We start from the raw sequence: 27,267 nt of genomic DNA on the forward strand, positions 1-27,267 counted from the left end.
TGTATCTGCTGCCCATTTCCTTTTAAATGCCCTGGTTGTGGGTTTAGAAGGTCCTGTCTCAGGATCTCAGGCTATTTTCTGTATTGGATTGTAAAGATAGTACACACTGCCCCTACTGAGCGCCAATGACTGAGGAAGTGGATGTTTGTGGATGTGGCTCCAAACAAGCAGGCTGGTTCTTCCTGGATGGTGTCAAGCTTCTTGAGGATTGTTGGAGTTGCATCACACTCCTGACTTGTGCCTTGTAGATGACAGATAGGCTTTGAGGAGTTAAGAGGTGAGTTATTTGCCACAGTATTTGTAGGCTCTGTGTTTATGTGGTAAGTCCAGTTAAGTTTCTAGTCAATGGTAACCTGTAGAATGTTGAGAGTGGAGGACTCAGTGATGAGAACACCATTGAATGTCAAGGGTGACGACTAGATGGTGTCTTACTGGAGATGGTCATTATCTGGCATTTGTGAATTGGGAATCTTACTTGCCACTTGTCAGCACAAGCCTGGATATTGTCTAGATCTTGTTGTATTTGAACATGGACTGCTTCAGTGACTAAGAAATCGCGAATGGTGCTAAATATTATGCAGTTATTTACAAACATGCCCACTTCTGACTTTATGATGGATGGAAGGTGATTGATGAAGCAGCTGAAGATGGTTAAGCTTAGGACACCATCCTGAGAAACTGCAGAGATGTCCTGTTGCTAAGATGACTGAACTCCAACAACCACAGTGCTGACTAGTCGAATGGAGTCATCTGTGGACTGGGTTGCCTATCTCTCATGACTGACTGATTAAGATGGCAAATAGCAGGATAAGATTAAAAATACTTCTATGCATTCTAGGAAAGTAAACTTTACTCTTGTGAAAAGGATAACCACTTATCTAACAGTTATAACAAGAATATAAAACATTTCCTGTGTACAAATGTAATGCACAGGGTGAGTTTACCTCATTTATAAATTATAGAACTGCTTTAACATACTTTGGGTGGAGAGGGAAGTGGATTCTAATGGGGTCTATAACAGTGGGAAATGGGGTACTGGATATTATATCCCCAGCCAGTGCGTGTTATATATTGGGGGGTGGGGGTGTTAAATAGGTCAGACTGCTCAAGCACCACTTTCCTATTTAACAGCAGGCATTGAAAGCAGCCCCCACCCCCCCCATGTGTAAATAAGTAATTCAAGGTTGATTAAGCTTGTTAAAAATTGATTGGTGCAGCCAACCAAGTGAGAGTGGGCAACTATGATATTAATAGCTTTTAAAACAAGGGAAACGAAGAGGGTTACTGTCTATGAAGGGTGCACAATGGGCCTCCCCACAACAAGACAGGACAGCCCTATTCCTACCCAACTCCACACAAACCCAAATTTCCATAGCCCTCACCCATTCCTTTAGGTGGGAAAATCCACCCACCTAATATCCCCATGTTTATCTGGGTGGTGTCCCTCTAGCCTGCCTGCAATCCCAGCAATGACAACTATTGAGCTCTAGCGCTCAATATCGAGTTCAATAATTTTAAGGCCTAACTCTCCCATGACCTAGCCCCCTACCACACACACACTAGGATTTGTTATAACTGCTGTGCTGGAAAACCACAGCAGGTCAAGCAGCATTCAAGGAACAGGAGAATCAAAGTTTCAAGCATAAGCCCTTCATCAGGATTTCTGCTGAGCTTTTCCAGTGACTTTGGTTTTTGTTTGTGAGCTCTGGCATTGCTGGGGCTGTTTCAGCTGCCAACTAACTTGATTGACTGGCAACACCAAAGGGTGAAACTCCATCCCATTCAGGGGCATAAATCCTGATCTGCATTGATTTAGCCCACCCACTGCATATTATGGCCGAAGGACGGGCTCTTTCTAATCTGTCAATTTGCCAAGGAGCCTAGCATCTCCCCACCCCAATAACTTTCTGCACTTGGCATGCAGGGTAACTGAGTGAGGCAGGAGCTGCAAGTTCAATTTCTCAAATGATGGGTTAAGATGCAGAGACGAAGTCAGCAATATTTTTGTGGTGTGTTGGGTCTCACACTGTCCTGTGGCAGATACCCACTGCAATGCATTTGTATTCCATTAATACAGATTTGCATAGAACTTCTCTTTTTTACAGCTTGCTTTCAAGATAAAATCAACACAAGAATCTCCTTGCACTGGTTCATATTTGCTTAAAGATAGCAAGCAATATCACAGTCAACTTTCTGTCATTGTGTCAAGGTCAGCAGTTTTTCTAAAACTCACTCACACAATTGAGATGAGCAAGAGAATGACAACATGCAGCAGGTGTGGGTCTAGTAAGGGTGTGTTAATGGTAAAGGGGTTCTGTGGACTGGGATTCAGAAGGAGTAGAAGTGAGAATGGCCTGGCATTCTGGGTGTGGTGTGATGAGGAGATAGTGAGGTCAAAGTAAGAAAATGGTGAGCTTAAAAGTCGTGTCAGTATGGTCCACATTTAGGTCTATCACAGGATGTTGGTTGTTGGAGTCCTTACAGGGCTGTGATTTATAGAGTCATAGAGATGTACAGCATGGTAACAGACCCTTTGGTCCAACCCGTCCATGCCGACCAGATATCCCAACCCAATCTAGTCCCACCTGCCAGCACCCAATCCATATCCCTCCAAACCCTTCCTATTCATATATCTATCCAGATGCCTTTTAAATGTTGCAATTGTAACAGCCTCCACCATTTCCTCTGGCAGCTCATTCCGTATACGTACAACCCTGTGCATGAAAAAGTTGCCCCTTCGATCTCTTTTATATCTTTCCCCTCTCACCCTAAACCTATGCCCTCTAGTTCTGGACTCCCCACCCCAGGGAAAAGACTTTGCCTATTTATCCTACCCATGCCCCTCATGATTTTATAAACCTCTACAAGGTTACCCTTCAGCCTCCAATGCTCCAGAGAAAACAGCCCCAGCCTGATCAGCCTGTACCTATAGCTCAAATCCTCCAACCCTGGCAACATCCTTGTAAATCTTTTCTGAACCCTTTCAAGTTTCACAACTTCTTTTCGATAGTAAGGAGACCAGAATTGCACACACTATTCCAACAGTGGCCTAACTAATGTCCTGTACAGCTGCAACATGACCTCCCAACTCCTGTACACAATACACTGACCAATAAAAGAAAGCATACCAAACGCCTTCTTCACTATCCTATCTACCTGTGACTCCACTTTCAAGGAGCTATGAACTTGCACTCCAAGGTCCCTTTATTCAACAACACTCCTAAGGACCTTACCATTAAGTGTATAAGTTCTTCACCAACAATATTATCCCTGCTGAGAATGTTCCTGAATAATGTCCTTAGGAATACATAGAAGAGAGGGCTAAGTGAGCCTGTAAGTTCAAGTCCTAGAGAGGGGCGAGTATAAATTGAACACTGACATAAATATTTAATAAACTGTGATCACAAAAAAAAACACATCATTGCTGCTTCCGCAATAAAATAAAGTCTCTAGTTACCCTGTAACCATCAGCGTGTACCAACTCTGGGGCATGTCAGTACTTTAAGCTTTCTAAGCTTGTCTCTATAAGTCATAATGACACACAGACGAATAAAGCAAAGACAATAAATGTGAAATATTTACAAGGGAAATTTAAATTTGAAATCACCTCAGTGCCACTTTAGTTTTCTCAATAACTCAAACTATCAGTGATGGAATTGGTCAGGACAGTCGTGGCCTGTGATGAAGAATTTGCCTGTTCATTCAAGAGGGTCTTATGTTTTAACCCACTCATACCTGCTGCATTCAGCTGATGGCAGATTCACTATTGTAAGCCTATCCCGCCATGTGATCGCACATGCTTCCTATGTACATTACCAGCATGTTCATTTATAATTGTGTAGAAACCAGCAAAAAGAGAGCAAAAGTGGCATCTACTTCAAGTTTGGCTGTTGGGAATGGCACACCAGAAGGAGTGACTTTCTGCTCAAGGTTTTATAAAGCATGACAATGTTTCTACATCAACATCAGAATCTCATCCTCTGCTCTAATTCGATTTCATTAGGTTATATACATTCAGTTATCGTAAAACAATAAAATAGCCGTACATAAGTTTCCAACAAATAACCAACCACATAGTATGGCCACTGCCATTCAATATATGGATAATCTAAATGAGATCTTAAAGAAATTCTGTTTGGCAATTGTATACATGTTGCAGTACTCATTTTCAGGCTAATCGCTTTAGAAGGGAAAATTGTTTACTTTGAAGTCACAGCATGAAACTATTTCTACAAGTTAAATAATTGTACCTCTAATATAGCATTCATTCCAGTAAGACAATGTATTTCTGTTTTAAGATAATGACATATTAAGATACTTTAAGGGTATTAACTGAACAGTTGTTTATTTCAAGCATTCTGTTTTATATCCATTTTTAAAAATATAAAAATGTGCAAGAAACTTAAGTGTTCTTGTATAGTATTTACTTCATTTGCAGCAGCTAATTATTCAAATGATGTCCAAATGGATCCTCAAGGATTTCTTTGCGCTGCCAGGAAAAAGAGGATTCTTCAAATTCCAACCAATTCTTGTACATAGACCAATGAAATACACTGCAGTGCTGATGGTGACAGCCAATGGTTTAAATTGGCTACTAAATGAGATCTTCTAAGAGAAAGTGAGGACTGCAGATGCTGGAGATCAGAGCTGAAAATGTATTGCTGGAAAAGCAGGTCAGGCAGCATCCAAGGAGCAGGAGAATCGACGTTTCGGGCATGAGCCCTTCATCAGGAAGAAGGGCTCATGCCCAAACGTCAATTCTCCTGCTCCTTTGATGCTGCCTGACCTGCTGTGCTTTTCCAGCAATACATTTTCAGTACTAAATGAGATCTCCTCAAATCATACAGAGGAAAACTGACCGGGGTGGGGGGGAGAACCTTTCCTGGACCAATGTGGGCTGATTTGGATTGGGGTTGGGGGTGGCCTGGCAAATTGATGGGGAAATGCTCCCTGGCATATTGCCACCCCTGCAAAGCTTTCTCAAGGCGGACCACCAAGTGCGTCAGTTACTGCTCCAAACAGATGGACAACCAATCCACATTATGTCCCCAATTAGGGGCAATTATGCAGCCTTTGTTGGTGGCAGAGGAGTGCCCTGCCATGTGCGTCAGTTCAACAAATTTAGCCCCCAGTCACAGCCCTGGAGACAGAGGATGTGTGATGAAGCATTGGAGTCAGATAGAACTCCCTTCCATTCAGCACTGCAGATCTACCTACACCAAATGGATCAAGAAGGCAGCTCATCATTACTTTTTCAAAGGCAACTAAGGATGGGAAATAAATGCAACCCAGCCAGCAACATCCATGTCTCATGTAAGAATAAAAAAAAGTGTCTAGTGTTCTGGGGTAAATCAAAGGTGACCATGTGGGCACAGGATGAGAAACTGTTTAAATATATGTAATGTTTGTCACATGTCAGGTAGGAGAGGAAACAAGAGAACACAGTGTTAAGTACAAGAAAGGCTTTGCTGGTGGATTGACTGTATAACATTATTAACAGCAGCAAAGAGGTCAAGATCACAGCCAGGGTAATCTTGTATAACGTTACTTTACTTTGAATGATAGCAGTAACCTGATTTTCTGTCAATCTGTATTTTAAACAGTTATGATCAAATATCATAATCAAAAACTAAGATCCGTCAAAGTGACCCATTCTGAAAGGTCAATTGTTATTTAGAATTAACAGCTGTCAGCAGCTGTTCAAGCAGAACATAAACCATAGAATCAGCCAAATCGGTGCCACATAAAATGCCGGATTGGGAAATGGAGCAGTTATTCCAAATGGGAATAATGCTGCATGGTTGTTTGCTTCTTCATCAGTTGAAAGGTAATGTTTCCACAAGTGCATGCAATTATAAACACTGGGATCTTAATTAAATGCTATGATTAATGTGAAACATCTTTGGCACTGGACTCTGAGTTGAGTTTCTGAAGGATTTAAATAAAAAGCCAGTACATGGCACAGCAAGCTGGCTCAAGGACCTTGGGTAACTTTGTGTGGAGTTTGCAAGCTCTCCCCATGTCTGCATGGGTTTCCTCTGGATGCCCTGGTTTCCTGCCCTGGGTAGGTGGATTGGCCGCGCTGGATCTAGGGATGTGTAGGCTTGTGTAATTAGCCATTGGAATTATGGGGATATGATGTGGACACTGAGTCTGGTGGAGGACCTTTGAAGAGTCAGTGCAGACTTGATAGGCTAAATGGCCTCTTCCTGCACTGTAGGGATCCTATGATTACATTAACTCATATGGATTCATCCAACTCAGGCTTTACTTCTCCAGAGAGACAGAAAAATTTAGTAACTAGCATTGTAAAAGAATAGTCCTAAATGATTTCATTGAGTGGAGTCTTACAGCAGTCTGAGTGACACGGGTTAAGGTCTGGTTTGTGGCAGAAGCAAATAAGACTCTGGTGAGGCCATTCTTCAGTCTGGGAGAAATATGCCCCATCTCTTAAGCTTTTCACAAGTGGCACTGCAAATTTCTCCCTAGGAAGTAGCGGTCTGTCAATTATGGAGGAATTAACACTTGCTAGATCCCCTATTAATGCCACAACTCATCTCGTTGATAGTCAGCTTCTATCTTATCAAGCATGCTAAACATGAAAGTCAGAATAGGTACCTGGAGCCTTCAACCTGCTGCTTGCTCTCAAGGGCATCATTCTTGGAAATCTGGCACCAACATCTCAGAGCATGTTGTGGGCACCAGCCAAACACACACCACATCCAAGGTCATTGGAATCCAACATGCGCCAGCATCTAAGAATCCCCACGGCACATCTCTGATGCATTTACAGCATGCTTCTGTAGTTTAATGTTGCACCAGCATCTATCACTGTAATACTGCAACAAAGACACTTTGTGCTCAGAAACATGCATTCAGCTCATGGACTGGACTATCACTGGACTCTTCACTCACTATCATTGCACTCACCTGGATGTCAACAGCATTCCTGCCTTGCATTTTCTTATCTTGTCTTTTTGTGCTTTGCCCTCTCAGCCAGAGACACCAGGCTCACAGTGTCAACTGCATTGCAACTAGTGCAGATACAAAGCCAGGAAGCTTGATATGATTGTCAGCTGTCCTCAGTAAAGTCAATGGAGATAGGCTTCTCACAAGGGATTGTGGCACTCAAAGGCTTGGACAGAGTCAAACAGCCACTCGCGATAGTCAGAGTCAGGATGCTCTCGCATAAGTGGTGAGGAGCTAAACAATGGGAAGCCCACCTCCTTTCTTGACTCTTTCTGCCCAATTTTGAGCTGTTTTCCTCATGGAATGAGACAGGTATTCAGGGGAATGAAAATGGGCAGCATCACCATTGTTTTTTGTGCAGGAAGTGTCCCAAAGAAGTGTGTAAGTAGCATAGAGGGCATGGAGGGTCAGTGGTGACAGCGAGTGAGTGCTGTTGCAGTGAGCAATGGTGAAACTGGGAGGGGGGGACAATAACAGTGATGGACTGAGTGTGAGGTGTTGGAGAGAAAATAGTGCACTTATGTTGGCAGAGCGGAGAAGGTGATTAAACTTCTTCCTACAATGTTGGGATCCCTCCAGAAGTTTGCAACAACCTTGGACCAAACTGACATTGTCTGGTGTGGCTGCCTCCACAGTGGGTCCCAGAGGAAGAAGACATCCCCATTGCACTGCCTCTCCCAGTAGGACCTCCAGTTCCCTGCTTGCAAAGTGTGGAGCCAATTTTCCCTTGTCTGCCATGCCCAGGGTAACCAAGCAGAGCTGCTCTGGACTAACTATGCTTGTCCTGATGTACAATGGGCTTTTAAAGATGGCAAGGACGTAAGGGGTGCCAGTCATTTTGGTCGATATCTGGTCAGTGGTGAGTTGTTCCAGGTACAGCTCATGGCAAGACAGGGTTAGAATTAGACAGGAGGGAAACCACAGGTAGTTAAACAGGCATATTTGATAAGATGTGATAAGAAACCTTGCTGGGTCTTATGGCGAGAATCCCCCAAAAAACCCAATGCAAATTGCACTTAGCCAAAAGACACAAGCTTCAGCCCCCTGGTTTGAAACTGATCATTCCATCCTTAGTTGTTGCAACCTGCTCTACACATGATCTGAGATAGGCATGATCCATGCTGCTTGTCATTTTTGGAAGAATCCATTTTAATTTACCCTCAACTATTAACTACTTAATTGTACTTAGACAAGCATTCTGGTCACAACGAAACTAAAAATAAATGCACTCAAACAATTCAAAGTACCATAGCAGGGCAAAGATCACAATTAAAACTAATGAAGGAAAGGGATCTATTTGAACCTGACAGCAGTTCCTCCAAGGAGAAAGTGAGGGCTGCAGATGCTGGAGATCAGAGTCGAGAATGTAGTGCTGGAAAAGCACAGCAGGTCAGGCAGCATCCAAGGAGCAGGAGAATCGACGTTTCAGGCAAGAGCCCTTCATCAGGAATGAGGCTTGTGAGCCGAGGGGGTGGAGAGATAAATGAGAAGTGCTCCTCCAAATCAGGTTTTATTCAACTTTTATCCTCAGGGAACAAACGGATTACAAGATGTAAGAGCAGAAATAGGCCATTCCGGCCATTGAGTTCTTACTGCTCTTAAATCATCTTCGTTTTCACAATAAATGTTAGCTGAATATACACAGTGAAATCAGTCATGGACCACAGCACAAAACAGACAATAGTGTAACGGCAACTCATTTATGCTGCACCTGACTATTTTATTCATCGACTTCAATGTAAAATGAGTTACCAATGCATCATCACTCATGGTGCACAGCTGGCCTGGACTGGAGGAATCCCTTATGACAGAATAAAAACAACAGCCACAGACCAGGTGGCTGAAGGTAATTTTCATCCAAAAAAAGCATCATGAGGACCAATATCATAATGATACCATTTCCATTACATTTTATAAAGGCCTTCATAATGGCACCTTCCGTCTAGGCACATTTTGCTCAAGTAAGCCTTTCCTTAAAAACACAGCATTGAATTATTCTCGCCATTTCAGGTAAAATTGAGAGTGAACTGAACTGTCAATCATCTCCTTATATTCTTGATTTATTAGCAGCATAAAGAAAACAAACAAGTAGTGGAAAAGAGAGCCCAGTGGAAGGAAAAAACATCAGTCACTTTCAGGTCAATGCTATTTATTTATGCCAGCTGTAGCAGGGATTGGCACTCACAAATTGGTGTCTATAGCCAGAACAGAAGATGTTCAAACCACAAGTGACATACACTCTGGGTCCAGTCTACCATTTCCTGAGATGGACAAATCCCTACTATCAATGTTACTACTATTAACAGTCAAAGGTTTGACTTCATCTCTTGGCAGCTGTTACTATAAAATGAGATAAATACATCTCAGCTACTAAAAAAACTGAACTTGATGGATATTATTGCACAGAAACAAAAGCTATGCATCATGTAATTGCTAAATGAGACCATTCTAATTCTTCAACTGAAACAACTTGTCCAAAGAAATTGTGAAGAATTGTTCCTTATGTTGTACAGCCAAATTAGACATGGTTACATCCTGCCAAGATTAAACTTGTTTAGAATTTTACACAGATTAATGCAGTTGGTTATTTCACTTGGGTTCCTTTCCAGCTGCCACCCTGAACATTATATTTGTTTTCCCTAAAAGTAACAATGGTTTTGAAAAGTAACATGGAACTACACAGTGTATATGGCACAGAAACAAGCCATTTGAACCGCCAATTTAAGGCAACATTTATGCTCCATTTCAAACTCCTCCCATCATTTCTTAACATGATAACCATCTATTCTCTTCCCTTAGTAGGGATTCCTGTCATCCCAGGAATCAATTTGGTAAACCTTCATTGCATTCCCTCCAAAGAATGAACATCCTCTCTCAGGCAAGGAGACCAAAACTGCACACAATAGTGTGGCCTCACTGGTCCCTTGCAGCAAGACATCCTTGTTCCTATAGTTGAATCCTCTCAATATGAAGGCCGACATAGGGTTTGCCTGCTGCACCTGCACCACTTACTTTTAGCAAGTGGTGTAGAGAAACCCAGGTCTTGAATAACATTAATTATTGTGTTTCTCATTTTCACTCACTCCTTGAATATCCATTGATGTCAAATTCAATAGAAATAAGGTGGATCCTATTTTTACATTTTGGTTTTCATGGTACATGTTATTTTTTCTGAACAAAACTAATGTGGAGCAAAAGAGGCTGACAGGTTCCATTGAGCTTAAATGGAGACTTTTTTTTTGGCAGGAATGGGCTGAAGCCATTAATCTGCATCGTGCATTTGATTCCTTCATCTCACCACATAAGAAAAATAGCCACAAATGAGATCAACCCATTATGGTGCAAAATTATAAAGGAATAGTCAATTTCTAAAAATTGTGATAAGAGTATTACATTGCAATCATTTTGTAGCAATATCAAAAAATGCTTTCCTGTATCCTGTCTTTGTTATATTGTTAATAAGTATTTAGTAGGCATAAACATTAGAAGAATCAAGGTCCTTTGAGACAATGCAATTTGCAATTATTCTCAAAACCACCAAGAGGCATTTATTAATATTTTGATAAATTGACATTGCTTTAATAAAAAAAATTAAGTAGTAATCAATGCAATCATACCGTCATGACTCTGCTTCTGCCTCAGCTGAGAAGTAGCTGAGAGCTGTATCTGTTCACTTGTAATCTCTCGACCTGGGTGTTCCGTGCTCTCTGCCTAGTCTCATATCTCCCTTCTCCACAAACTTGAGCTCATCCAAAACTCTGCTGTTGTCTTGACTTGCACCAAGTCTGTTCACCCATCACCTCTGTGTTCAATTGCTTCCAATGGTTTCTTATGCAATGCCTCAATTTTAAAACTTTAAAAGAAATTTTAAACTTTAAAATTTTAAAGAAATCTGTCAAGGCTTTAACTTTTTCCTATACATGTCTCTTTTTCCTAGTGCTATAATTCACCAAGATCTCTACATTCTCCCAATTCTGGTCTCTTGAGCAGTGCCAACTTTAATTACTCCAACATTGGCAGCACTGTTTATGGTTCAGGTCATAAACTCTGGAATTCCTTAACAAAAACTCTCACTCCTCCTTTAAAACCTAGGGCTATGGAAGTGACCAAGGTTGGGTATCTGTTTTCATATCTTCTAATGCTATATTGGTGACAAATTGTGTTCAATAATGATTCTTGAAGAATCACGTTGACAGGTTATGAACACAAGTCATTGTTAATTGTAAGATTTGTGTCCTCCGATGGTAATAATTCTGGAGGATGTCTCAAACTTCATTCAAAACGCCTGTTTTTGTACTTAAGCTCAAATACCAGTTTTAGCTTGAGGCAGATATTGGGTGAACTCTGCTGCAATGCAGAGGAAAGACCAAACACAGACTCGGGGACCGGTACACGGAGCATCTGCGCTCTGCATGCATTAACCAACCCAATCTTCCAGTTGCCATCCATTTAATTCCCCTCCCACTCCCCTAGCAATATGTTCATTCTTAGTCTCCTTCACTGTCAGAGTGAGGCCAAATGTAAACTTGAGGGACAAAACACCTTATATTTCACCTGGGAAGCTTGGTGCCCAATAGCCTCAATATTGACTTCACCAGCTGCAAAATCCCTCCACACACCACACCCCCCCCCCCCCAGCTTTATCCCATGTCCAGCCCTCCCCCTCATCGTCGCCTCCCTGACCTCTTCTCACCTGTCCATCTTCCTACTCACCTATCCACTCCACAGCTCCCACTAACCAATCACAATCACCCTCTACCTGCATCCATCTATCACCATCCCACCTACCCTTCCCCAGCCCCACTCCCTCCCTCTATTTACTTCTGGGCTCCCCTCCCCTACCCCAGTCCTGATGAAGGGTTTCAGCTGAAACATTGACTTTCATAGTCCTCGGATGCTGACCGACCTGTTGTCCTTTTGTAGCATCACATCTATTGACTCCACCATCCTGTTTATGGTCGGTTACAATTAGCCCTATGGTGATTTCATTCAACTTTTATAATTATTAAAACTCCCAATCTGTTTGGAAAGCTTCTTAATTAAACTCCACGTTCACACACAGTCCCTGGGTCTGTACATGGGAATATTCATCATAATAATCGCCAATGAAAAACCAAACATTTAATCAGTCAGGTGGTTTCGGGGTCTAGTTGGAGATTTTAGATCAAATCTCAGGTTTACTTTCTTGTTCTGATCTTTTAGTTTCCAGTTGTAATGGCTTGAGCAATTCATATGTTTTAATGAGATTGTTAACTTCCATTCATTAGGTTCAGGTTTATCAGGTGCATCATGGTCTCTTCTGATGGCAGAACATTTTAAATACAACATCCTCACTTGCATACATGTTTTGCTTACTTTTGTGTTTGAGGTTTGTGGAAACTCTCTTGTTTATTCTGTTTTTGACAATTTTCCAAGACTGTCATTTTATGACGCATTGTCAGCCATGTTACCCATTTCCAGGTATTTTATGTAAATCAAGCAGGTCTACAATAACCTTCTGGTCACTGCATCAAATTCTTTTACAACTGTACAGCTGCCCTGGGTCTCCCATTGGATTGCAAGTGCTTTGATGAGGATATAGGTCATTTGAATCCCAAGACATAGTTTATTTTGCTGGATTCCTGTACCTGTTACTGTTACAAAAGATTCAAAGTGTTGTTTTCATTTTACCACATGGTTTTGGCATTTCCTTCAAGTCTTATGATCCGGAGACTTTGAACCTTGCATTTCTGTCCTAGATCTGAGATCACATAAAGGTTTGTAGGCCATGTGGGATGGCAATTCCCAGGACAGTACTTGTAACATGTTGCTCATTTTATTCAAAATCTCTATTTCTTTTTTTGAAAATATGTTGTTTATACATTAACACAATTCCTAACTATTATACAGCACAATTCAGTTTCTTACATTAAAATTAGAATTAGCATTACTGTCACATGTACTCACATGAGTACAGTGAGACGTTTACCAAGGTACCTAGGTACAGATTCATAAGTACAAATTCTGAGGGGGGGTTTATAAAAATAAAGAAATAAAAGTGCAGAAAAATATTAGAAAAAAAAGAGAAATAAGAGTTCAGAATAACAGTCCTTCTAATACAGACTGTGCCAAGCTTCACCTAGAGGCCAGGAATCAAGTCTACGTTGAGGCCAGGAGTTCGAGTCCATGCTAAGGACCTTCATGGTTGGTATAATAATACAACCCAGGAATGACCAAACACAGAAGCTGGAAATAGAGCAAAGCAATTTCAAAACCACAGCAATCCCCTGTAATTCTCACACATCCAGTTGAAAATGGTGATGGATAGATATGTAACAACAGGGGTAGGCTGCATGAATGTCCCCGACAATGGCAGAATCCTACACATGAATATAAGGCTAAAGGAGCTGAGAACTTATTAGACCAGAAGTACCAAGTGCCCTAAATCATACACCTACTTTCAGATCCCTTGACCAACATGGATGTCCGTGCAGCCAATTTGGTTAATTTTACATAACATTAAGCAGCAGTTGCATAATGGATTCACTGAGAAATGTGCAACCGGATAAAATTTTGGCTGAAGTTTTAAAGCCAGCTGAACTAATCCAACATGTCTGACATTAACACAATCAACAATAGAGGAAATTATCCAGATCTACCCAATAAAAAAGCATGAAAAATCTATCCTGGCAATTATTATCTGCATCTTCCTCCCACCTGTATTTAAAGTGAAGGAAGGAATCAGAGATTTTGCCATAAAAACAGCTACTCACAAATAATCCTCTCACCTATGTTCAGTTCATATTCTTGCCTAACTATGTGGATCCAAATCTTGATGTAGCCTTTGTCCACAAATGGGTACAAGATCTTAATGAGAGAGAGGAAGCTGAGAGCATTTACCATTCTTCTTAATACAGTGCTTGTTCACAAATTAAATCATGGATCCCGCTAGCAAAACTGATCGATACAGATCAAAAGGAAAACCCTCTAACAGATGTAGTCATACCTGAAGCAAATAAATGGCGGTTTTGGTTGATGGAGACTAACACTGCAGTCCCAGAATGTTACTATAGATGGTCCTTAAGGAGCCTTCAAGATCGAACTATAGCCAGCTGCTTCATTTGAGACCTATCCTCTGTCAGAAGGACAAGAGGGGACAGCTCACTAACAATTCTATAATGTTCAGATCCATTCACATCTTTCTCTGAAAATGAAGCAGCTCAAGTCACCATACTAGAAAACCGAGACAACATCCAGACACAGATTGACGAGTGGCACATCATACTCGTATATGTTGGGTACTCGCAACAATTCAACTTCTGACAATCTTCTTCTGATCTTCAACAGCATTGCCATCATGATGTTTCCAATCATTACCCTGGAATAATTGGAATCACAACTGATCAGATGTTTAAATGGACCACCAATATCCATTCCGCTTTTACAAAAGGACGATAAAATCCAGGCGCTCTACAATGAGCAGCCTACCTCTCAATGATTCCATGCTTTTTCCTCATACTCAAAGTTTAATTTGGGAATGCAATGCAGTCCCTGGGTTGCAAATGGGTTCCATTCTGGAGTCCATTCTATTCAATAGAGCAGGGTAGAGAAGAGATGGGATAAAAGGGGGCATCAGGTGTGAAGGTGGGTGGGTCCTAAAAAAGGTTGTTTCTTTCTCTTTCTCTCAGAGGGCAACGAGCAGGAAGACGTTTCTTCCCCAGAAATGAGTGGAAGCTGGGAAATTGATTTTATTTAAGGCTAAGTTAGAAAAGTTTTAGATAGACAAGCGAGTGTAGGGTTATGAGAGACAGACAGGAAAATGAAGCTGAGGCAATGACAAGCACTGACACTGTCAGTGTCATTCTTAGTTAAATAGATTAGCAATGCGTGTTATTTGATTAAAATCAACATTGATCACCCATGACTTATCAACTGGTGAAGCAGGCTCGAAAGGCTGAAAGGCCTACCATTGTCCCTTGTTACTAAGGTCCTATAATCCTAATATCCTAAAGACTCGTGGAATTAGTTGTACTAACCAAACTTGTGCTGAAAAGTTTTGCTGTTTTAACATTTCAGAACTCCAAGAACCTAAGATAAAGGGATACTGTCCCTCTGAAATTCACACCAGTGTCACTGAATTCTTAATACTGTAATTGGATTTACCTTCATGTGACTCAAAGACTTAAGTTGCTCTTTTCAACTAATACAGTGAATACTTTTCTAATAAGTAATTAATAATCAACTGCGACACTTTGCAACAGAATGCACAAAGAGATTGAATGAAATTATGCAGCCAGGCTCTCACAATCACCATTTGTTTCAGGCAAAACCTGTAAGCTGACTGAGACGCTGAAAAAACTCACTGCAGAATAGGGATATAGTTTTCTACCATCCCCTAGTGATATGGCCATGAAAGAAATACTACAGTTTCATATTTCTAACCTCTTTCCTTTGCTGGGGTGGAGGGGAGCAGGGAAGGGTGGTGAAGGTAGGACCACCCTTCCTTCAGCTCCCTTTCCCCTTCATGCTCAACCAAAGTAAATGTTCTTACTTATCTACAAATTAACAGGGAGAATGAACACATGAGGTTTCGGCAGATTTGAAAAAACTCCCTATAATTAGCAGGAATATGGCTAACCAAGACTGATTTAGCATCTGACTCTTTCATCATGAATAAGTGATTTTCGTCTCAGGCATTTTACGAATGGGGGTTAAATTTCACCCACACATTACAAAAATAAACCTTTTGAAGCAAATACTTGGGGTACACTTAAAACTAAAAAGGAAGCAAAGGCGGAGCAAAAGGAATAAAAGTTACTTTTCAGTCATGTGTCAGTTCATATTTTAAGGAATATGTTCTTGGGAAATGTGAGGGCAAAGAATCCAATACAGTTCCACCACATTTAACACATGTGCGTGTGTGATTAAGGAATAAGAACATTCATGGATCACGATCATAAATCAATACTCTAGTGTATCGTGACATTTTATGTGAATTTTAGGAAGAAACTCCACCTACTTTTCTTTTATCTTCTTGAATGTTTTAACAGTGGTTCAACAGTCTCCCTTCAGGATATTAAATAAACTATTAAAGTCTGCAATTCTGTAAATTACAGATGTATTTTTGTAAGTGGGTGGCAAATTATGCTTAATAGTCCCTTCCCGGTTCGTATTTTCATGCTTATATTTAGTTAATATTGTATTTTACTTCAGTATGATAATAATATGGTGTCTTGCATAATTTAAATAGAATAACCTTTTGGCTGGATTGCCAAATAGCTGTAAATGTTATTGCTGAGTGATTTGAACTCATTACCTAGGCTGACACTTTACTGCAACAGTAACAGAGTATCACATTGGTGGAGATGCTGTCTTCTGGGACAGATATTAAAATCGAGACCTAATCTGTCTCTTTGATGGATGTAAAATGTCCCAAGATGCTATTTAAAGAAACATGGTGTTTTCTCAAGGTGCTCAAGCTTGTATTTATCCCTCAGACAATCTAGTCAATTATCTCATTCCTTCTTATGGGACTTTGCTGGATACAAATTGTCCACCACAATGGCCCACTTTGATTATGAAGTGCTGGGAGGAGTCATAAAGTTGTTAAAAGTGTTATATAACTGGTACTTTTCTAAAGGATTAGCACAAAATTGAGTTGTTGTCCACAGCTGCTGTAATTTAAGGTGCAGATTTACCAGAACATGATATCAAGAGAACAGGGAGAATCTCTGTTACTGTCTATCTTAAATCAAGGGATTTTGACATATTGAGCAAGTGGGCCAATGCAGAGCAGATGAAGTATAATGTGGATAAATGTGAAATCACCATTTTGGTACCAAGAACAGAAAGGTATCTTATTATCTGAATGTTGATGGACGGGGGAAGGGGGAGATGGGACAAGACCCGGTCTATTCAGGTACTGCAGGTAGCAAAGAAGGCAAATGGTAAGTTGGCCTTTATAGCAAGAGAATTTGTACAAGTCCTTGATGAGAATACACCTGGAGTACTGTATGCAGATTTGGTCTCCTTATCTGATTAATTATGTTCTGGTTGTAGAGGGCATACAACGAAGATGTAACAGATTAATTCCTGGGGTGGCAGGACTAATACATGAAGAGATACTGGATCGGGGGAATTAAGAAGAATGGAGGAGAGAGCAGGGGTGATTGCATAGGAGCCTATGAAATTCTAACAGGACTAGGCATTGTAAACACAGGAAGGATATTCCTGATGACCAGGGAGTTCAGAACCAGGGTTCACAGTCCAAGGATATGGGGTAGGCTATTTCGAACTGAAGTATGGAGAAATGTCTTAACCCAGAGACTGGTTAGATTGTGGAATTCTCTGCCATAGAAAGCAGTTGATGCCAAAATATTGAATATTTTGAATAAGGAGATAGATATAGTTCTTGGACTAAAAGATCAAAGGCTATAGGTGAAAGTGGGAACAGTGTGCTGAGCAGCCATGATCATGCTGAATGGAGAAACTAGTTTGAAGGACCAGATGATCTACTCCTGTTCCTATTTTCAATGATTCCATGTTTCAAGCTCTATCTGGTGGTATAAGTTACTGCCTAAGATGAATTCAATTTTGAAAACTGATATAGAATCATAGAGTCATACAGCATGGAAACAGACCTTTCGGTTCAACCTATTTTGATTAAAACTGCACAACCCATTAGCACATTCAGAATAGTAGGCCATTGCAAAGAAGAGAAAACTTATGGTATCTCATGGAGAAATTGCCTTAACAGATTAATAGCAACAATTACAAAAGACGAGTTCTCTGTAGATCTAGGTTTAAGTGAAAAATATATTTTCCTGTAAAAACAAGTTGAAAGATTTTAAATAAAGATAAACCTCACGGGACATTAAAGACTATGAAAATTATTCATTTTCCAGTGTTTTCATATCAAGGGAAACTTAGGTCCTGGGACAGCATGCAGACTGATATGAGAATGCTTCCATATGGAGGGCAGTGTACACAACTGTGGTAGCTGATGGTATCTCCTGTAAATAGAGAGCAAGGTTCAAACAAATGTGCCAAGCCTAATGCACAGCAATTGTTATACATGTGCCAAACCATGCAAAGTATTCACTGGAGACCAGAGGTATTTGGCATCACTAAATGTAACACAAAGAATCAACACCGCTGGGACAGTAATTATGCAGTAAATTATTTTCAAAACATTTACAGTGTCCTTTTCTATGAAGATATACATATGGAAGAATCATGCTGAAGTCATGTTACAGGGTTGGCTTCCAGAAAATAAAAAAAAAATTACTTTTAATTACTTTCACTCACTCGTGCTACTGCTGCACCCTTTGATACGTCATGTTAGGAAATGACTGGACACAAGTTAAAAGAGAGAGAATGTTGAAAGCAAGAAGAGCAAGTATTTACACCAAGATTAAGAGATCTGTGGATAAGTGCTAACAAAATCAATGAAGTGATCAGTATTAAAAGGATGGGGAGCAAGTTTCAACTCAAGTTTCAAATGCAACACATTTATTAATACTGAAAACTTAAATATATTAATCTTTTACTTGAATTAAAATGTTTTGAATGGCACTAATTCAATGGTTTTATTGGACATGGGCCCAGATTCCACTACATTGGAGATCCTCAGAAAATAGCCCAAGTGTTTAGAAACCCAAAGTCCCTCCCCAAACACAGCGTACCTCCTTTACGCAGGAGCAGGCCAGGAGTCACAGATGCATAGTTCACGATACACAGAAGTAAAGGGACACAGGAGGAGGATTAGGCTAACCAGTCCCTCAAGCCTACTCACTAAATCATAAGCTAGTCATCTACATTGAGTTTGGTATCCCACATTCTCCGCATACCTTTAATGAATCAGTGTTGAGAAATCCAAAAATCTCAGCCTTGAACATATTTAGTGACTGAAATAAAAACTGAAAGGGCTAGAAAAGCTCAGCATGTCTGGCAGCATATGTGGAGAGAGTAACAGATTTAATATTTCATGTCTGGTATGACTTTTCTTTGGAACTGAAAGCAGTTGGAAGGTTATGGCTTACATGCAAGTAACAATGACAACACTCTTGCGATAAAGGCCAACGTAGTATTTAACTTCCTCATTACTTGCTGCACTAGCATGTAGGCTTTTAGTGACAAATAAAATAAGACATGCAGGTCTTTTTTGACATTCACACTTCCCAATGATTGTTTATTAGTTATTCTAGCTTTAGAGAGATCATCGAGTCATTGGAAGATTCAAACAGTAACTAGTTTATCACATATTAAGGAACTATGCACTGTATTACATAATATTACATACAAGCCATAATGAAACTCCCTTCAAGCCATCAAGATGATCCGAGATGCTTTTCACACAGTCCTAGACATTAATCTGTACAACCTTAATACAACATCTCTCCTAAAGGTGTTTATTTTTAAACTTTCACTTTCACGTAGACCCCACATTTCCTCCCACCACCAACAGTCTCTGACAATCTATCAATAAACTTCACAACACAGATTACATGACTACTTTGTAGAACACATACGTCCTGTCCATAAAAAAGACCCTGAGGCTCCAGTTGCCTGCAACTTCAATGCACCACCGTGTTCTCTGGCCAACATCTGTCTCAGGATTTTGTTTTTAAGATTTGATTCCCTACAGTGTGGAAACAGGCCCTTCAGCCCAACAGTCCATACTAACCCTCCAAAGAGTACCCACCCAGACCCATTTCCCTCTGACTAATGCACCTAACACTATGGGCAATTTAGCATGGCCAATTCACCTGACCTGCCCATCTTTGGACTGTGGGAGGAAACTGAAGCACCCGGAGGAAACCCAGACAGACACGAGGAGAATGTGCAAACTCCACACAGACAGTCATCCGAGGCTGGAATCGAACCTAGTCTCTGGTGTTGTGAGGCAACAGTGCTAACCACTGAGCCACCATGCTGCCCCTTTTCTGCACGGGTCCTGCAAGCTGGAAGAACCTCAATTTGCATTTGGGAACCCCACCCCCCACAGTGTGCTTGCTGCGGCGTTACAATGATAACAGAAGATGTATTGTGTAAATGGATCCTAAATGTGCATCGAGTGTTCTCAGATGCTGGCACATGTCAGATACCAGTGTTTGTGGATGTGGCTGACACTCAGACAGCATCTCCTAAGATGTTCGCACCCAGTGTTCAAACCGAGGATCCTTTGGAACAAGTGATTAACTGAAGTCACCAGATCCTGCTCTGACTTCCATGTTGAGAATTCTCAATATCCAATTTATTTAACACGTTTGGTAAGATTGGAGGCTGGCTATGAATGAGGGGATTCGGGATGTTAATAAGACATTTAACAAGATTGAATCCCCCTTAACTGGAAACTCATCACTGCCTGGTGAGAAACTAGTCTTGCCACCCAGCAGACGCATGAAAGATGGGATGACCTACTCCCAACACCGAGATGGACCTTAGCAGACATCCTCAGCTGCTACCACCTGCAAGTTCCCCTCCAAACCACTCAGCACCCTCAGTTGAAAACACATTGCAGTTCCTTCAGTGTGGCTGGATCAAGATCCTAGAATTCCCTTAATGCAATGTGGCTGTACCTTACACCAAAAGGATTGCAGCAGGTCCAGTAGTCAGCTCACCACCACCATCTCAGGGGCAACTAGATATAGGCAAACAATTATGGCCAAGATATTGAAGCCCACATCCCAAGAGTGAATAACATACAAAAACGTTTAGGAAATTGATGATTTTTAAAACAAAGCAAATCTCTAAGGATATGATTTAACTTCCAACCTGTACCAGCCTATAACTATCACTGTGTGTATTTGCCTGGTTATCCTTGTCTTGGTTTAGAAGCCAGTGTGTGAAAGCTGAATGTTACTCAATATTCTAGTCTCAATGCATAGTTAGAATCGTTATGCCCTGTGATTATTAATATCATGGATATAACAGAGTATCAACAAAGAGCATTATGTGAGGAATTAGTTGCAAAAGCCCTTTGTAATGTTTAGAATTTACAAGAACAATTGACCATTTTATTACTATGGCTTTGCAAGAATGCTTCTATTGCTTGAAATTTCTGTGCTACTATCCAGTAAAATGTATGATGATGAGAAAAGGCACTTGAATTATTGCAATGCCATTGCTCTGAACTGGTAGGAGTCTGACCCTGATTTAAGAAGCTTCATAAATCAAGCCATGTGAAGCCAAGTGTCTGGGCAGCATCAGTAAACCTAATCTGGTAGTAAGGTCACATATTTATTCTACACTCCAGTGATCTTTAACCTCAACTCATAAAGGAAAACCAGTTTAGCTTACAACTGTATATTGCTATTTCTATTCAACAGTTTTTATTCCTAAGGAAGTATTACTCAAAAGATTTTTTTGTAAATCAAAGAACAAAACATTCATTCAGAAGATTCAAGTAAAAAGAATACCACTTCGAAATTTAGTTTTACATTTAAAGAAACATTGAACGTTTAGTTATTTAAAGAGGTTTCATTTCAAAATAACAACTCTCTCCATAAACAGATGTTTTAGTGTGTGTACTATATGTATAAATATATTATATGTAATGGAAATATATTCAGCTCTAGCCATGCACAATCCTACTTAATGATTTAGACTAGTGATATGCAGTATCTGGCATTCGAGGCTGAAAGTTACAGTTGGAAACAATTGAATCCAAATGATCTTAAATGCATGAATGTTGTGTTATTTGTTTCTGCACTTGATTATGTAGAGTTTGGAGAGTCAATCCATGAATTATAGTTATGAATCTTTATTTACTGGAGGTAGATAATGAAATTATAATCTACAGAAGTGCACTGCAATGTCACAAGTCAAACTGCACAGCATATGTCTGAGCCCAGTTCATCCATTTTAATGAGCTGTATTTTATGCTTACTGGCAAATTGGGCTGATGAATTATCTGCAATCATCTTGAAATAATAGAACTAGATTTGCACACTATTTGTAACATAACTAGTGAAGAACGTGGCTAAAATGATGTGAAAAAGAATTGTGGGAGTATTGTTACTCCCTGAATTGAATGTTTCTCAAGATGTTTAGCTTCATTCCTTACGATGGATTAAAGCTCTTATTCAACAGGTATATGGGATCATAGGCATGAGTTAAAGAGTGGCAGTATGCAAAGAAATTCTTTTGATTTACAGCACAAAGACAGATCTGAACAAATCTCTACTGGCAGTAAGGAATGTAAAATGCATTCAGAACCAGTGAAGCTCAAAGACAGCTCATTGAAAACAAAAGCTATTAGGACAGGCTCATTAGTCATTCAACAAAAGAAACTCAATATTACTGACAGAAGTGTTCTATTATTGACTAGTTAGATAGTTTTGAATGCACGTGAAGATTTTATACACATTTATTGTTTCCCAAGCTTCCAAATTGTGAATCCAGAATGCTTATAGTTTCTCCAAGTTTGTTTATAGCTTATTTTCCCCTCAAAATAAAGTCATTGTATTTTTGTCTTCTGTTCAGATAAGTTTACCCTGGAACCCACTAAACATATCTCTAGATTTAGGCCTTTGTCTCCATGGTATCTGCTTATGAAATTAGACTATAATTAATGAAGAAGGCTGTCACAATTCTCTCTCTTACTGCCCCAGAGAGTTTGTCACTGGCAGTAGAAACACTGGTGAGGAGATAAATGGTATATAAAAGCCACTCAGTCACTGATACACAAGTATCCATTATATTAGATATTCACTAATAACGAATTTAAAAGAAAATTCTTGACCAAGAGGGTGGTTAAAATGTGGAACTCACCAACACGAGTAAATGGTTTCAATGCATTTAGGGGGAGGTTAAGCACACAAAGGGGAAAGGAATAAAACGATACATGCTGATGGGATTTAATGAATAAATGTGTGAGGAGTTTCATGTGAACTATAAACATTAGCATGAACCATTTGGTTCAAAAGGCCTGTTTCTGAGTTGAAAATGCTTTATGACATTTTGTCATACCTAATAACATCACTGCCATCGCCTAGAATTTGAAAGTGGGCACTCTACAATTCCATCATCCTCTGATACTTATTTATGATCACAGTATAACATACCATCTACAACTTCAACAGAATGGCGACTTTTACGAGCTCAAACCTCCAGGTACAGACCACAATAAGACAAAGAAACATGAAGCCACTTACCGCTAAATACAACATGGTGTACAATGAGAAGGAAGCATGTCCTGAAAAGAATGATTTCCTGGAAAACAAACCAAAATAATTATGTTCTTTTAGAGCAATTTGGATGAGCCCAAGTACATTTATCTTACCAAATATCCATCCACCTTAAGTTTAAATCGATATATCCAGAAAAATAATCTAACTGAATAAATGCATAAATTGCCGTTTACCACACATCTGCATACATAAAATCAATCCTTTAGTGAGGACTAATGAGATTAGTGAGTTTGGTCATTTACAAAATACCTTGTAAGAACTGTAACAAATACTACATTGGACGAACAGGCAGAAAACTGGCCACCAGGATACATGAACACCAACTAGCCACAAAACGACATAACTCACTCTCACTAGTATCCTTACATTCAGGTGAGGAAGGACACCACTTCAACTGGGACAACACATCCATCCTAGGACAAGCCAAACAGAGACACGCACGAGAATTCCGAGAAGCATGGCATTCTAACCGGAACTCTATCAACAAACACATTGACTTGGATCCCATGTACCACTCCCTGAGAAAGAACCAGAAATGACTTCACCATAGGAAATGGCATCACCAACCCTAGAAAACTCAAACGTATAAACTGAAATTGGCTACACCACCAGTGCTTCATTCAGAGGCTCACTGAAAATGTTACCTCGTATGGTGATGAAATGTCTGAAAATTAGCCTTACAGCTCAGCAACCAAACCTACATCCAGGCCTTTGAGATGTTTAGACATGATAAGGCATGGTGTTGATAGAATATTTTATTCAAAATGAGAATGTTTCCTCAATGTACTCATGAGGGTAATACATACCAAATCTTAGAAAACACTGTAAAGCTAAAAGAATGAACCAAAAGATCATAAGGTAGAAATTACTCTTCTGGCTAAGTCTGAGTTGTGTAGAAATTTTTTGGAGGGTTTCATACCAAAAGGCCTAGCGAGTTCTCATTATCTCATGTCCAATTTCTGCCCCACCTTCCCACTCACCATTCCCGGAACTACTTTCCAATCATTGATTATCCTGGAATTTACTAGCATCCCTTGTGTCCACACCATCTTAAAAAACCCAGGATGTTGCCCCAGGACTGATAGAGAAGGCCATAATGCCAGGTCATGCCAGTCAGGTCTGAGATTACCACCAGTCTCAGCCATCTGGAGGAATGACCCCCACTGTAGAAAAAAGGTGAATGCCATTCTCCACTCTGCCAAGGTAATTGCAATTATCCTCTCTCTGATGCCTCACACTGAGTCCATCTCTGCTGCTGCACCTACCTCCCACCAAGGCTCATGCTCTACCACACTTGCTATTGCCTGCTATTTTTCCCTATCGTTCTTACCCATCCCAACCCAGAGCATCACGAACAGATATCCAGGAAATGTGGCCTGCCTACTCCCTTGCTTTGGATATCTCCCCACTTGCACTAACTGTAATAGCTGTGTCACCCACTTTTAAAGGAACATAGAAACAAGGAGGAGTTGGCTGTTCGGCCTTTCGAGCCTGCTTTGTCTCTCTTAATGATCATGCAATCCTCTATCTCAATGCCATATTCTCACTTCCCAATGCCATATTTGCTCCCTCCTGGGGGAGTGAATTCCGCAGCTACCTCACCCTCTGAATGGAGAAATAATTCCTAATCTGTCATAAATGGTTTATCGTGTATCCTGGGACTGTGTCTAGATTCTCCAACCAGGGGAAGGATCCTCACTGGATTTAGTCTGCCTAGCCCTGTTAAAAATATATACATTTCAAGATAGATAAAATCTCTAAAGTGTGGAAACAGGCCCTTCGGCCCAACAAGTCCACACCAACTCTCCAAAAAGTAACCCACCCAGACCCATTGCCCCACTATTCTACATTTACCCCAGGCTAATGCATCTAACCGACACACTATGAGCGATTTAGCATGGCCAATTCACCTAACTTGCACATCTTTGCATTGTGGGAGGAAACCAGAGCACCCGGAGGAAACCCATGCAGTCACCTGCAGTGGGAATTGAACCCAGTCCCTGGCTCTGAGAGACAACATGGCTAACTACTGAGCCACCATCCCATTTCAATCAGATTCCCCCTCATCCTTCAAAACTCTAGTCAATACAGGCCCAATTGAATCAATCTCTCCTTACACGACAGTCCTGGAAATCCCGGTATCAGCCCAGCAAGTCTCATCCTCAAAGCTATATCCTTTCTTCCCCTTAATATCCACACCTCTCTCGCATTCCAGGAGGAAAACAGCCCACAGGAGTCACAAAGAGCCAAGACTGATGGAATGTTGCCTGTCATTTGGTTCCTCTATGAGGACAGGATGCGGACTCTGACTGTCCTGAACCGGACCTGGACTAGCACCAGTGGCTGCCTTTAACATGCCGGGAACTCCTAACTGAAAGCTCTCCCCCTTGACTTGACCAAAGACCACTGACAGCTTTTATAAACTTCCTGGCTTTGTGTCTGCATGAAAAAATAAGGTAAGACAGCAGTAATACGACCCTGAGCCAAAACAGAGAAAGGAAATGCAAAGTAGGGATGCTGGAAGCTCAGACTGAGACAGAGTGCAAGCAAAAAGCTCAGAGATGCAGCCTGATCCAGTCCAGGAGCTGACTCCATGTCCCTGCTACAGCTTTACAAGATAGTTGCCGGCCCAGTCTGAGATGTAACATTGAAATACAGAAGCATCCTGTAAGCATCATTCTCTCAAAGCCACAATGATGTTCGGTGCCCAGCAATCAGCAGGCCAACGCCAATTGGAGCATTGATTTCCAGTTCCAGAAGTGCTGTTGCGTTCGCAGAAGAAGGAACAAATAAATCAGAGGGAATGCTGCCTGGAATTGAAATGTAATGAGCCAGGATGGGCTATTAACAAAGGTGTTTAACAATTAATAATTACTGTCAATTGACATCACGCTACTGCCTAGTGAGAATCTTGACATGATGTTTGTGAAAAGGTGCAACAAGATGATCTCCACGTTAAAACTGGCCTCACCACACTTATTGCCTGATTTTGCCAAAAATCTCACCAGAGCCCAGGTTCTCAGACCCTGATAAGGCTCTGTCCATAGTTTTGGATTAACAGCATGCACAGCTGTGAAATATGTAAGCACACCACAATGATGTGATTATATTAATGTAGAGCAGCCAATGTCAGGACGGCATCGGGTAAAGGGGCTGTGCAAGCATATGGTGTACTCCCTGCACTATTCTGTGCACACATTCTAATGGCTGGACATGGTCAGAAATCCACCTGCAACTTGCTTACAGTAATTCCTACTGTCATCTGGATGCAGCACATGATTTTTGGTGTTTAGGGAAGAATACAGGACGTAGCTGGCTAAATGCATTTCTACCGGTGTTAGGGTAGACAGGGAGACAGCAGGCAAAATCCCTGTATGGTGTGTTTGGTGGCAAAGGGCCTTTAATTAGGCAGGTTGGCAATGTTGGGGGAACCCCAGCCGCTTCACACCTTCACCCAGGCCGTGGCAGAAGGACCCATAGAGGGAGGAATTCCTGCCCAACTGATTCTCCGGCTCCAGCAGCTCAGACTCCCATCAGCTCCGTAAAAATTAGCCTAGCAAAGGAGAGGAGGCCAGAGCCAGTGAACCAGGATTCTGACAAACAGAAGAAAAATGTGATACCAATCACAAACAGCTGTCTTGTTAACATAATTTAATTTTGTTGATATTTTCCACAAAAATACATAAGAATTCAAGTGTTATTTAATCTGTGGTTAACAGAAACATGGTGAATTATAGTCAGCTGATGCCACTGCCGTTTGTAAACAACAGTGTTACAGCATTTCAAAATCAGCATAAAATTGTACAGCAAGCTGTCCTAAACTTCATAGAGCATTATCTTACAACATCCACAAGGTAGGCTATCAATTTAGCATTCTTTATCTCTAACTCAATTTCATTTCCTTTGACTTGAAAGAGTGTTGTTGGGTTTAAAGCAACTGGGCGACTGATTCCATATTAGCCACTTTGCATTAGATCTAAAGATCAACTTGATCCTCGTATCTTCTCGAGCCAAGGATGTGGGAGCAGGCAGTGGCAGTGCAACAGCCATACTCAAATAACAAAAACAAAATACTATGGATACTGGAAATGTGAAATCAAGACAGAAAACCTTGGAAATACTCAAT

General features: G+C 40.7%; 1 protein-coding gene across 2 annotated transcripts in view; it reads right to left on the bottom strand.

Moving 5' to 3' along the window:
* Positions 1-27,267, bottom strand: part of plpp3 (phospholipid phosphatase 3) — a 147,982-nt gene that overhangs the window by 32,429 nt on the left and 88,286 nt on the right. For both annotated transcript variants that reach the window (XM_043699110.1, XM_043699109.1), the window contains exon 4: positions 23,106-23,163. In XM_043699110.1, coding sequence (XP_043555045.1) covers positions 23,106-23,163 — 58 coding nt within the window. The remainder of the gene's footprint in view (positions 1-23,105; positions 23,164-27,267) is intronic.

Source organism: Chiloscyllium plagiosum, chromosome 11, assembly GCF_004010195.1.
Source record: "Chiloscyllium plagiosum isolate BGI_BamShark_2017 chromosome 11, ASM401019v2, whole genome shotgun sequence".
NCBI classification, from domain to species: Eukaryota; Metazoa; Chordata; class Chondrichthyes; order Orectolobiformes; family Hemiscylliidae; genus Chiloscyllium; species Chiloscyllium plagiosum.